Source organism: Meleagris gallopavo, chromosome 2 (genome assembly GCF_000146605.3).
Source record: "Meleagris gallopavo isolate NT-WF06-2002-E0010 breed Aviagen turkey brand Nicholas breeding stock chromosome 2, Turkey_5.1, whole genome shotgun sequence".
NCBI classification, from domain to species: Eukaryota; Metazoa; Chordata; class Aves; order Galliformes; family Phasianidae; genus Meleagris; species Meleagris gallopavo.
This window is the reverse complement of record NC_015012.2, coordinates 85,251,358-85,262,387: the sequence shown is the minus strand read 5'-3', so window position 1 is coordinate 85,262,387 and position 11,030 is coordinate 85,251,358. Positions and strand designations below refer to the sequence as shown.

The 11,030-nt window shown below is 33.6% G+C and overlaps 1 protein-coding gene across 1 annotated transcript in view; it reads right to left on the bottom strand.

The window, feature by feature from the left end:
* Positions 1-7,373: 7,373 nt before the first annotated feature.
* LOC100545105 (CUB and sushi domain-containing protein 1-like) overlaps positions 7,374-11,030 on the bottom strand; it is a 30,419-nt gene continuing 26,762 nt past the window's right edge. Inside the window, exons 7-8 of the mRNA XM_019613584.1 lie at positions 10,442-10,615; positions 7,374-7,582 (exon numbers count right to left, since the gene is read on the bottom strand). Coding sequence (XP_019469129.1) covers positions 7,374-7,582; positions 10,442-10,615 — 383 coding nt within the window. The remainder of the gene's footprint in view (positions 7,583-10,441; positions 10,616-11,030) is intronic.

Sequence of the window (11,030 nt, the reverse complement as noted above, 5' to 3'; positions counted from 1 at the left end):
TGCTCAACGAAGCTAAGAGAATTTTTTTTTTTAAAAAAAGCAACTATCTCAACTTCACTTTGAAGACACAGAAACATAGGAGACATTTTTTATCGCTTACTTTTTTTTTTAATGGGAGTCAGCCGGAGAGTAAAGTTTTCATACTGAATCTAGTCACATTAACCATAAATCTAAAATATTTATTTAGGAAGCAGAGTACTTTGTGAATAACATTTTTGCATATATTATTAAGATCTATAAGAAATCATATGTCCTAGCACTGTGTCTTTGATGAACCCAGATCAGAGAAATGTAGTACTTTAGTATAAATAAGGTGGGTAATAGTGCAAATTAACATTATTAATCTGCAGATGAAGACTGGAAGAAGAAAATAGTTCATATTGCTTTGTGCGACAAAAGCTAAAGCACAGTTCATTTTAATTGCATTCCAAAATATTTTGCCATTGATATGAATTTTCCATTGCAAATTCCCACTCTCACTGGAAGCGCTCAAGGCCAGGCTGGATGGGACTTTGAGCAACCTGGTCCAGAAGGAGGTGTCCCTCCCTATAGCAGGGGGATGGAACTAGATGATCTTAAAAGTCCCTTCCAACCCAAACCATTCTACGATTCTATGAAATGTTCTCTAATTATTACCAAAAAATAACAATAATAATAAATAAAATACTATATTTCCTAAGGGAAAATTTCTGCCTAACTGCTATGATAACTAGATAGCTAACTCACTTAATACTAACATAAAACTGGTGTAAGAAGTACATTAAAAAAAAAAAAGAATTTGCAGTTACTATTCTTGGCTTTGTACAGAGTTGGTTTAATGTTACAAAACAATACTTTTTTTTGATCACTAGTTTAATTCAAAAAGCATGTTTTTTCTATTGGATACATAGTAAAGCTCTTCTTTTTAGATGTGCTGTCTGTATGTTCATTTATTTGTGGGCATACACGTGCAAGTAGTACCAATTCAGTAATTTCTGTTGTAGTACTAACTCAGGAAGAATGTCTTAAAATCTTTAGTTTTTTGTTTGTTTGTTTTTGTTTTGTTTTGTTTTGTTTTTAATCAGAGCATTGTTTTCCACATGTGAGAGGAATTCTTTGGTTGTACCTTAAAGATGTTTCTGTTACTACTTTTTGAGGTGTCTTTGCCAGATGTCCAGGCAGGTAATACTCCCTAGATGAGTCATTTTAAGTCCTGTACAATCTCTGCTACCTTCAGGAAAATAGCTCAGATGCTTTATCATAGAATCACTCAGGTTGGAAAAGACCTTAAAGATCATCGAGTCCAACCACAACCTAACCATCCAACCCTAACCACCCTCTGCTAAATCATGTCCCTGAGTACCACATCCAAACGGTTTTTAAACACATCTAGGGATGGTGACTCAACCACCTCCCTGGGGAGCCTATTCCAGTGCTTAACAACCCTTTCTGTAAAGAAGTTTTTCCTGATATCCAACCTAAACTTGCTCTGATGCAACTTCTGGCCATTTCCCCTTGTCCTGTTACCTGTCACCAGTGAGAAGAGACCAACCCCGCTCTCGCTGTAAGCACCTTTCAGATACTGGAAGAGAGCAATAATGTCTCCTCCCCTCAGCCTCCTTTTCCCCAGACTAAACAGCTCCAGTTCCTTCAGTCACTCCTTGTAGGGCATATTCTCCAAGCCCTTCACAAGCCTTGTTGCCCTTCTTTGGACCTGCTCCAGCACCTCCATGTTCTTTCTGTACTGAGGTGTCCAAAAGTGAACACAGTACTCGAAGTGAGGCCTCACCAATGCTGAGTACAGGGCAGAATTACTTCCCTAGTCCTGCTCACCCCACCATTCCTGATAAAAGCCAGGATCCAATTGGTGTTCTTGCCACCTGGTCACAGTGCTGGCTAATATTTAGCTGACTGCCCGTCAGTACATCAAGGTCCCTTTCTGTCAGGAAGCTTTCCAGCCACTCCTGGGGTTGCCTGGGGTTGTTGCGACCAAAATGCAGGACCTGACACTTGGTTCTACTGAAACTCATACAGTTAACCTTGGCCCATCGACCCAGTCTATCCAGGTCCCTCTGTAGCACCTTTCTCCCATCAGGCAGATCAACACTCCCTCTCAACTTGGTGTCATCTGCAAACTCACTGAGGTTGCACTGAATCCCATCATCAAGATCATTAATAAAGATGTTAAATAGAAGCGGCCCCAGTACCGAGCCCTGGGCAACACTGCTCGTGATCAGTCACTGACTGGATTTAACTCCACTGACCACAGCTATTTGGGCCCAGCAGTGTTTCACCCAGTGGCGAGTACGCCCAGCCAAACCATGAACAGCCAGCTTCTCCATAAGAATGCTGTGGGGGACAGTGTCATCCCACATTTATGGCATCTTCCATTGCACCTCAACTCTTTTTTTAGAAGTTTAAACAAGCTCTAATTGGTAGTAAGCAATATTCCTCTGAAGATTATCAGTATAATATGGACACGAACAGATTAGGCATACTTAATATCCAAAGTCTCAACAACAGCCTCTGGCTTTAGAAAAATAACATAGGACAAGAGACAACATCTTCTTAGTTTATATGAATCCTTGATATCGTCATAGATAAAAAACTTATCAAATTCAGAGTTGCTTTATCTTTAGATAAGAAGAATCAGTCAATAGTTTCAATCTCTCCCACCCTTCTATCAGTTGTCATCAGAAAGTTAATTTGTCTTGTCAGTAAAAGAGAGGAACATATCATCACTGATTCAAAAGATTTTGCCCACTAAGGAAAACATGATGAAATTGACAGTTCTTTGTTCGTAACTGATTTTTGATAAGATAAAACGTCTGACTGAGCTCTTGAAAAACCTATTGTTAATGAGATTTTTATTAGAAAAAAAGAAAAAATGAAAAAAAAATCAAATTAGAAATTCAGTACAGAAGTAGAACATATGAATAAAGAGAGATCTAAATCCTTTATTACTAACAAATAGTCTGGAGTTGCTGATATAGTCATTAATATTAAAAAATGTGAGCTCAAACCTCTGTAACATTGCCAAGTCTGTTAAAAGTTTTCTGTTTTCAAGAAATACATTTTTAATGGGAGAAAAGTTCTTGAATCTCATTTCTAAGAACATGAAACATTCTGGAGATAATAATAACAGAAAATATCCATATAAATGTTTCTTGAAATGTCAAAGCAAAGATACCAGAGTAAGATAAGCTCCTTCTTGCAAGTCCTTGCACTCCAGATTTGATGAAGAGTGGCATTTAATAGAACAGTTCTTACTTCAAGTATAATATATGGAAAAATGACCTACAGTGCAATCAGGAGTGCAGAGGCCTGACAGGGCCATCTGATTCTATTCTCATTTCAGTGGTTAAGAGTTATTATGAAACATACAAATGCAGAGACTGGCTTTCCGTTCAAAGACAAAATGGAAAGCAGTTCCAAACTTCTCATGGAAGAAGTCCATGCTGAACATACTTGTTTTAGGATATATAATCTTTGATGTGTAATTTGTTTTGTTTTTGTTTGTTTGTTTGTTTGTTTTGCCAGGTTAAAAAAAATCAAAATAATTTCTTTAGTAAATTTTCTGCCTGTTGCCTGCTAGTTAATCTTTTACTCACACAGCACACAGCAGCAATATATACTTGCAAAAGAGTGCCTGAGAATTTTCTAGCTTTATTTGCTAAAAATAACAGTTTTACCAGACACTGGCTCTGTTGCAATCTAAAATGAAATAAAATAAAATAATCATCTCCAATAGCCTCAAGTAGTATTCAATATTTTGTAGTAACTGCATGTAGAGTCTCTTAGAGAAGAGAAGCCAAGTTCATTATTGGCTCAAGTAAATTCAATTGAGATTTGAAAGGAAGATCATACGTAAAATCTCTATTGAATTAAATGATACAGGTTGGCCCAGAACATCAATCCCCTCCCAGTAGTATATTCAAGGAGAAGGAAGATTTACTTCCTTTGTACATAGATTCATAGCTCATCTTTAATACTGAAAAAACCAAACAATTTTTTTTACTTGTTAGTTAAAAGCAATTTTAGAGGGATAAGTAGAAGCCGTAAGAAGAGCTATTACTTCCTTTAGGTAAGTTTAAATCAAATAATTGAAATGAAATGTTATATAAGTCCTTTAGTTAGCAAAATTTTGATTCTTTTTTTTTAATTGTGCACTTAAAATTACATTTCAATATGTTTTATTTCACAAAACCTTATGATTTCATAAATAGTATATCCAATTTTGCTCTAAGAGAGATTATACAAATATACTCATGCTAATAGTCCCTAGAAAGAAACTTTGCCCAGATACTCAGGTAGAATTAAACAAGGGAGATGCATGCAAAGAAGTGTTCTGTGAGAACCTCTGCTGATACAGATGTTTAAACCAGACTGCTCTGCTCTGTACTCTTTCCATTTCTTTGAAATAACTCCAATGAATGCAGGGATTGGTATATAAATATTTGTGGTGCTGATTTCGACTACATTTAAATCTTACTGATTAGAGGTCCTAAAATCATGTGATAAATTAAAAAAATAAGGAAAATGAAAGCGTGAGAGATGACACAGGCAGGAGATAAAATCGTAATGCTCACTGGAGCAACTGTAAGGCTCAAATTTCTTCATTTTTATATCTTTACTTTTAAAATCTTTGACTTTACATCATTTTTCATAAAATTCTTTTTTTCTCTTTACTTTTTTTTTTTTTAATAAATGTAGACAGTTCAATTCAATGTAAATATATGTTGTAGTTTAACTTGGAATATCACATGGCCTTCTGCAAATTCCCCCCATTCCCAGTGAGATGGGGAAGAGAATTGGAGGAAAAAAAAAAAAGAAAAAAAAAAAAGGTGAAACTCAAAGAGTTACGGCAGAAAAGGAAGAAAGAAATAATAGCAATGATAATTACTATATATTAGTACATAGCAAGTATAGATAGTATATATCTTTACAAAACAAGATACATATATATATATCTTTACATATATATATCATATATATGTATCTAAATATATATAAATATAAAACAAAACAAGTGATTTACAAAGTAATTTCTCACCACCCACTGAACCCCATCAGTCCCTGAGCAGCAGCAGCCCCCTAGGCAAACTCCTCTCTGTTTTATAGTTTTTTCACACGATGTCATATGCTATGGAATATGCCTTTGGCCAGTTTAGATCAGTTGTCCTGGCTCTATCCCCTCCCAGCTTTGGGTATGCTTCCAGTCCCCACTGCTGCAATATGAAAAACTGAAAAGCTGAAATGTCCTTGGCTATGCATAGTACTGCTCAGCAACAACTAAAACATTGGAGTGTTATCAACATTGTCTTCTAAAGCCAAAACATAGTCTCATATCACAGATTCTGAAGAAAATCAACTCTGTCCCAGCTGAAACTAGGACAATATCTAAGTAACTTTGTTTGTAACTGGGGTTTATCTTAAGCAAAACCATGCAGTCTCTGCCTCTGACAGTCAAACAGAGCAGATCGAAACTGAATCTGCAGGATGTGTGAAAAACTATATATTTTTCAATAGAAACCGAAATGCCTTACAGATAAGATAAAGGACTGCTTTCATCAAGGTCTAGTGACACAAAATAGTACAGAAGGAAAAAAGAAGCACAAAAGTCTAAATAGAAACTGGTTCCTATTTCTTCTTTTCCATTATTAAATTGCTCTGCTAGTTAAGTCACTTGAATAAAATCTTAAGGTAGTAACTAAGGGAATTGCCATTTTTTTATTGTTTTAATGAGAATGAAAGTTCTAATTCCACACAGACTGAGCTCGAAATTGCAGAAGTTATCTCTCAAATAATATGATGAGCTAATTACCAAAGATAATTATTATTCTTAGGAACAACCACTGTAATAAAATATGATTTTTAATAAGCCAACAGGTGGAGATAATAAAGCTAACAGTAACTGAACTGAACTTACATCATTTTTAGTCCCAGTGTTACTTTTGCACAACTTTAATGACTGCAATTTCCTTTAGCACGGTAAAGCCAAGTTACAAAAGACAACTGTGACAAAGAAGCAGACAGTGCCCACCTCCACTATTAACATAAGTGCAACCTCTAGGGAAGATGGTAGTTTCTGGCACTATGAGGAAGTCATAGGCATAGACCTAAGCAATTTAGGAATTTCCTAGAATGCACTGATGATAACTTCCTCTTCAAAAGTGATAGAGTTGCCAAAGAGTAGTGTTCCAGTGGACAACTCCATCTTTATGAAGTGAATATGACTAAGCGTGACATTTCAAAATTAGGCATATTAAAATTTATTTCCTTCTGGAGAGTTCACAAAAAGACCAATAAACTGTATCTGATATCTCAGAACTTTTTCTCCAGGCTTTTGAGATCTTTCAGTATATCTTACATATTTCACTGCATTTTCTGCCTTTCATCTCATTGCATATTTTGTAGGGAGAAGGTATTTTTTCTGCCTTAATGATTCTAAAGAAAACATTTTGTAATATTATTTAATATTGTAATCAACTTGCTGGATTCAGCACTGAGAAAGCATTTTCTATAGTACAAACTGTTTTGGGAGCATACAGTCTCAAAATAGTAGAGCAACAAACAGATGTTACTGGACTGATCAAGACCTTGATATTAAGTCTGACATTAACCTCATGTTCTACAATTGAGTAAAACAAAAAAACAGTGTCTATAAACAAAAAGAATAAGAAAGGATAATTTAATAGCATAGTTTTCCTTTTAATTCTGTTACTGACATCTGAATAGATAAATAATAAAGACACGATTAAGTATGAGAACTTTGGATTTTTTTCAGTTACAGTGTTAACTAAAATGGCTTATTTTCATTTTCTCTACTGTGTATATTTTATATACATATTTTTTTTGCTTGTTTGTTTTTACCACACAAACTCTTGTTTCATTCTCATCTCTCAAAAAACTTCAGTTTTTTACAGAGCATACTAAGGATCAAAACAATAAGAATGAAATCTTCATCAGTTTGTTCTGGGGAAAGAATATCCAGGTTTCATGTACAAAAGTTACAAACATATTTTCAGACATTTCTAGGAAATAACAGAAGTAACAGTGTTTTAATGCATGAATATTCACTTGCATAACAATGTTTTAATATGAATAATTACAACTTATGGGAATTTCCAGAGCACCTAAACTCAGGATAGATAGCTGACTGTGATTTAGTAATATAATATTGCTTTTGTGATATCAAGAACACTTTATTTGTCTCTAAACTAAATGCTAGGGATTGCAGTCTGAAAACTTTGAGCTCAAATTCTGAAAAAAATCAAGGCTAGATCTTTTTTCCAATATAGGAATGCAAAATTCAAATAAAGAAGACAATAATGTCATAAATCTTCTCCCAGTGTTTTGAAGGCACAGAAAAGGATCACACATGAAATAAGTTCTTAGGGAACAGAAGAATTAGAGGAAAGTTTCTTACCTCGGCAATTTGGTAAAGGGCTACTCCACTGCCCATTGCTTCGGCACTGTGCTCGGGAAGCACCCTGAAGTAAGTACCCAGTGTTGCAAGTAAAATTTACAACATCATTCAAATTAAACTCACTGCCATTAGTCATTCCATGAGCAGGATTCCCAGGATGTCCACACGTGATTGCTGTTAAAAGAAAAATAGACATGTTAGAAACTAACTCAACTAACTGAAAAGCACTGTTTCTTGGAATCACTTGCAGGTTGTAGCTGTTTTTATTTCTGAATATGTTTTTCATATTTATGCAAGAAGTTTAAAAAATAATGGGATACATTTATTCATAGTTCTTAATTGCTAGGGGGGAAAAATGCTAATTTTTCACTAAGACATGTGGAATCTACTTTTTTACCTTATGTGAAACTTTAATATAAATAATTACATGCACATGTATTTTGACACTATATTGATATAGATTATACCTTTAAAAACATTGGACATCACTACATTTCCTACTGATATAGATTTTTTTTCCTTTAAAATTCAAGATACAGTAGAGAAAAACAAACTGAACTTAATGTACTGCTTCAGAGCACTGCTAAGTTCTGAACAGTCCTGTTCCAAATTTCTTGAGTTGCTCTACTGAAATACTGATCCTATTAATCAGATTTTCTTAAGGCAATAGAGAAATCACTGTTGACATTAAATCTTATATATTATGTGTCAGTTAATGTGCCTACATGACACTTAAAAAGAAACATTTAATAGTAGTTAAGCTGTACGCTTGCACATAACTAGACATTAAAGTAGTATAAAAAAAATACAGAAGAATATAGATACTGGCAATTTAAAGTAAGAAAGTCAAACACACACACACACACACACACACACAGCTTTTTAACATTGCTCTGGTGATAATGATCATACTAAATTAACTATTCTATTCACAAGTAAATTGTTGATAAATCATAGGTTTTCTTTTTCCTTTTCTGCAATGAAGAGATAGGTGAAAAAAAGAAACTGTTTCCTTTTATTTTATCACAGAGTGAGATAATAATATTTTCAACAATATTGGATCTTTGCAAATCAAATAGGATGCCTTCCTGTGTGCAGGTTTACTTATTTAGACCTTAAACTGCATAAATAGATGTGCTTTAATCACCTGAATCCCTTTCTGCACTAGTGTTTTTTCACCATTTAAAAATGAACCCTTAAACATTAGAATAAAATTTGAGTCTGTATACAGGATCTAATTTATTCTAATCTTCCTGTTGCATTTTTTAAACAGTAAGAGATTAGTAAGTTTCTATAACTAAAATAATTTCCACGGTCACCATCCTCATAGTCACCATCTTTCTTATAAATCAGAATATTAAACTAAAAATTTCTATTATCTTAGACTTTCTGAAACGTCCTGAACAAAATCTATGACAAAATTTATTACACAAAATTTAGGTATAGTATTTATAAGAAATTGATACTGAATTCTGCTTAGCTGCCCTTTTCAACAAAAACAGAAGATGGTAGGTCAGTTTCTCTTTAGAACTCAGTACTCTTGACAGATGCTATAGTTAATGTTTTTAAATATAGGTAATTTCGGCATTATACTATTTCAAATCACCACTAGGTTTTTGTGCAGTCAAATTAATATTGTTTATCTAAGCACTAGCCAAGATGTTTCATCTAAAGGTTATCACCTAAATGGTGAATAACAAATCTTTTCTCTCCTGAGATAAGGAACTGCCTTGTGCATTTATGTGATTATTCAATAGTGAGGTAGAGAAATATCTATGTATCAAAAAACTGTGCAAGGTGAACGAATAAGGAACACAAAAAAATAGTCATGGGTGGAATACTTTGAATACTTTCTTTGAAAATTAGTGTCTACCATTTCCAAGAATGAAAAACCTTTCAAAGCCAATTATAAATATAAAATGATATTCTGTGAAAATCATACAAAAATGTAGCCCAGCTTGTCATAAATTTTCAGGGGCAGAGTTCCTGATCCACAATCCTTAATCAGAAGTCCTTATCAATATTATATTAGGGAGATCATTTCTAAGCACTAGTACACAGCATATTTTCACTCTCCTTCTCAGAAAGAGCTGAGTCATTTTTGCTAGAATTTCTAATGAATAAATAAAAGTGGGAAAATCATTTGAAGTTTGGTTGCTGTCATTACAGAAACTACAGTCAGTTCTCAGAACAGTGATAACAATATCATTTAGGAACTGCTTCCCACTGTCCCTCAGCATTGCTCCTTTCTTTTGAAGGGATTTTATCCACTGCACAGTAAAATTAATCCAGTAGAAGTAACAACACAAGCTGGTGGTATTCCTTTGAGGAATGTAAATCATTTGAAGATATAATAGGATATTAAAAGGACAATAACATTTGGCAGATATTTCTTACAGCTGTACACAGGTAGAAATTTTATTTTAATCACTAAGAAAGTAAATACATTTTGAAATCCAATGATTTATCAGCAGTATATTTTTCTTAAAAATAAAACAAAGATACTAACACAGATTAAACAGAAAAGATGATCATCTTAGTGACCATATCTGTGGATGAAAATAATTTTGTCTGATTTACAGACATCTTAAAAATGAAATAACTGATGTAAATACTCCATGAAAAATAACAAAATTCTATAGAAATCGTAAGTTTATTAAAACCAAAAAAGAAAAATAATGCTAATGCTCTGTAAAGTAGAAGAATAATGTTCAAAGAAATTAGATTAAATGCCTGATGCTTCAGAGGATGTCAGGAAACTTGCCATGTAATTGAAAAAGGAACTAGATTAGGATTAATAAAAATGCTAGTATTTTTCTAACAGATGTCATTTAATCCAATACCATGAGTGGAATTATACTGATAAGTACTAAGAGGAGTAGATTATCATAACAACCCTTACCATTGAAAATATGTTCAATAGATATATTTTGAACACCTCATTCAAACACCTTTAAACATCCCATCCACCATGAATGTTCAATTACATTAAAAACAATAACAATATTTCACTGAATAGTAAACGATACTTACGGACACAAACAGGAGTTTGTCCAGACCATCTGTGATCCTGTAGACAAATTCTGACAGATGTACCAACAAGTCGAAAGCCAGGATTACACTGATAGACTACAGTATCACGGTAACTGAAGCCATCTCCACTAATATGACCATTTACAATTGGATCTGGAGAACCACAGTGACCAGCTACAATTGAAGAACAATAGATCCAATATATAAATTCTTAAATACATTGTCAACACTTACAAGAATGCTGATATGAAGAAAATAAGTACCAGAGTCAATTACTGTTTTGTGTAGAACAATATCTGGAGTGTAAAAACTACAGATTACATTCCTTCTACTCTTCCAAGAGAAAGGAAGCAGTGATTTGAATATTTTCAATTTTCATATATATACAGTTTCTGCAGATTATGTTGTAGAAATAATGAATTTGTCAAAAGAATATCTGGTGCATATAAATTACAAACATTTGAAATTACAAGCCATTCAGTGTATTTGCTTAAAATTGACCATTTTCAACTGGATGCTAAATATATATTTCACTTTTTCTTGAATAAAGCTGCCTTTTTCCTCGGAGAAATGTGAACTTCAAATAAAA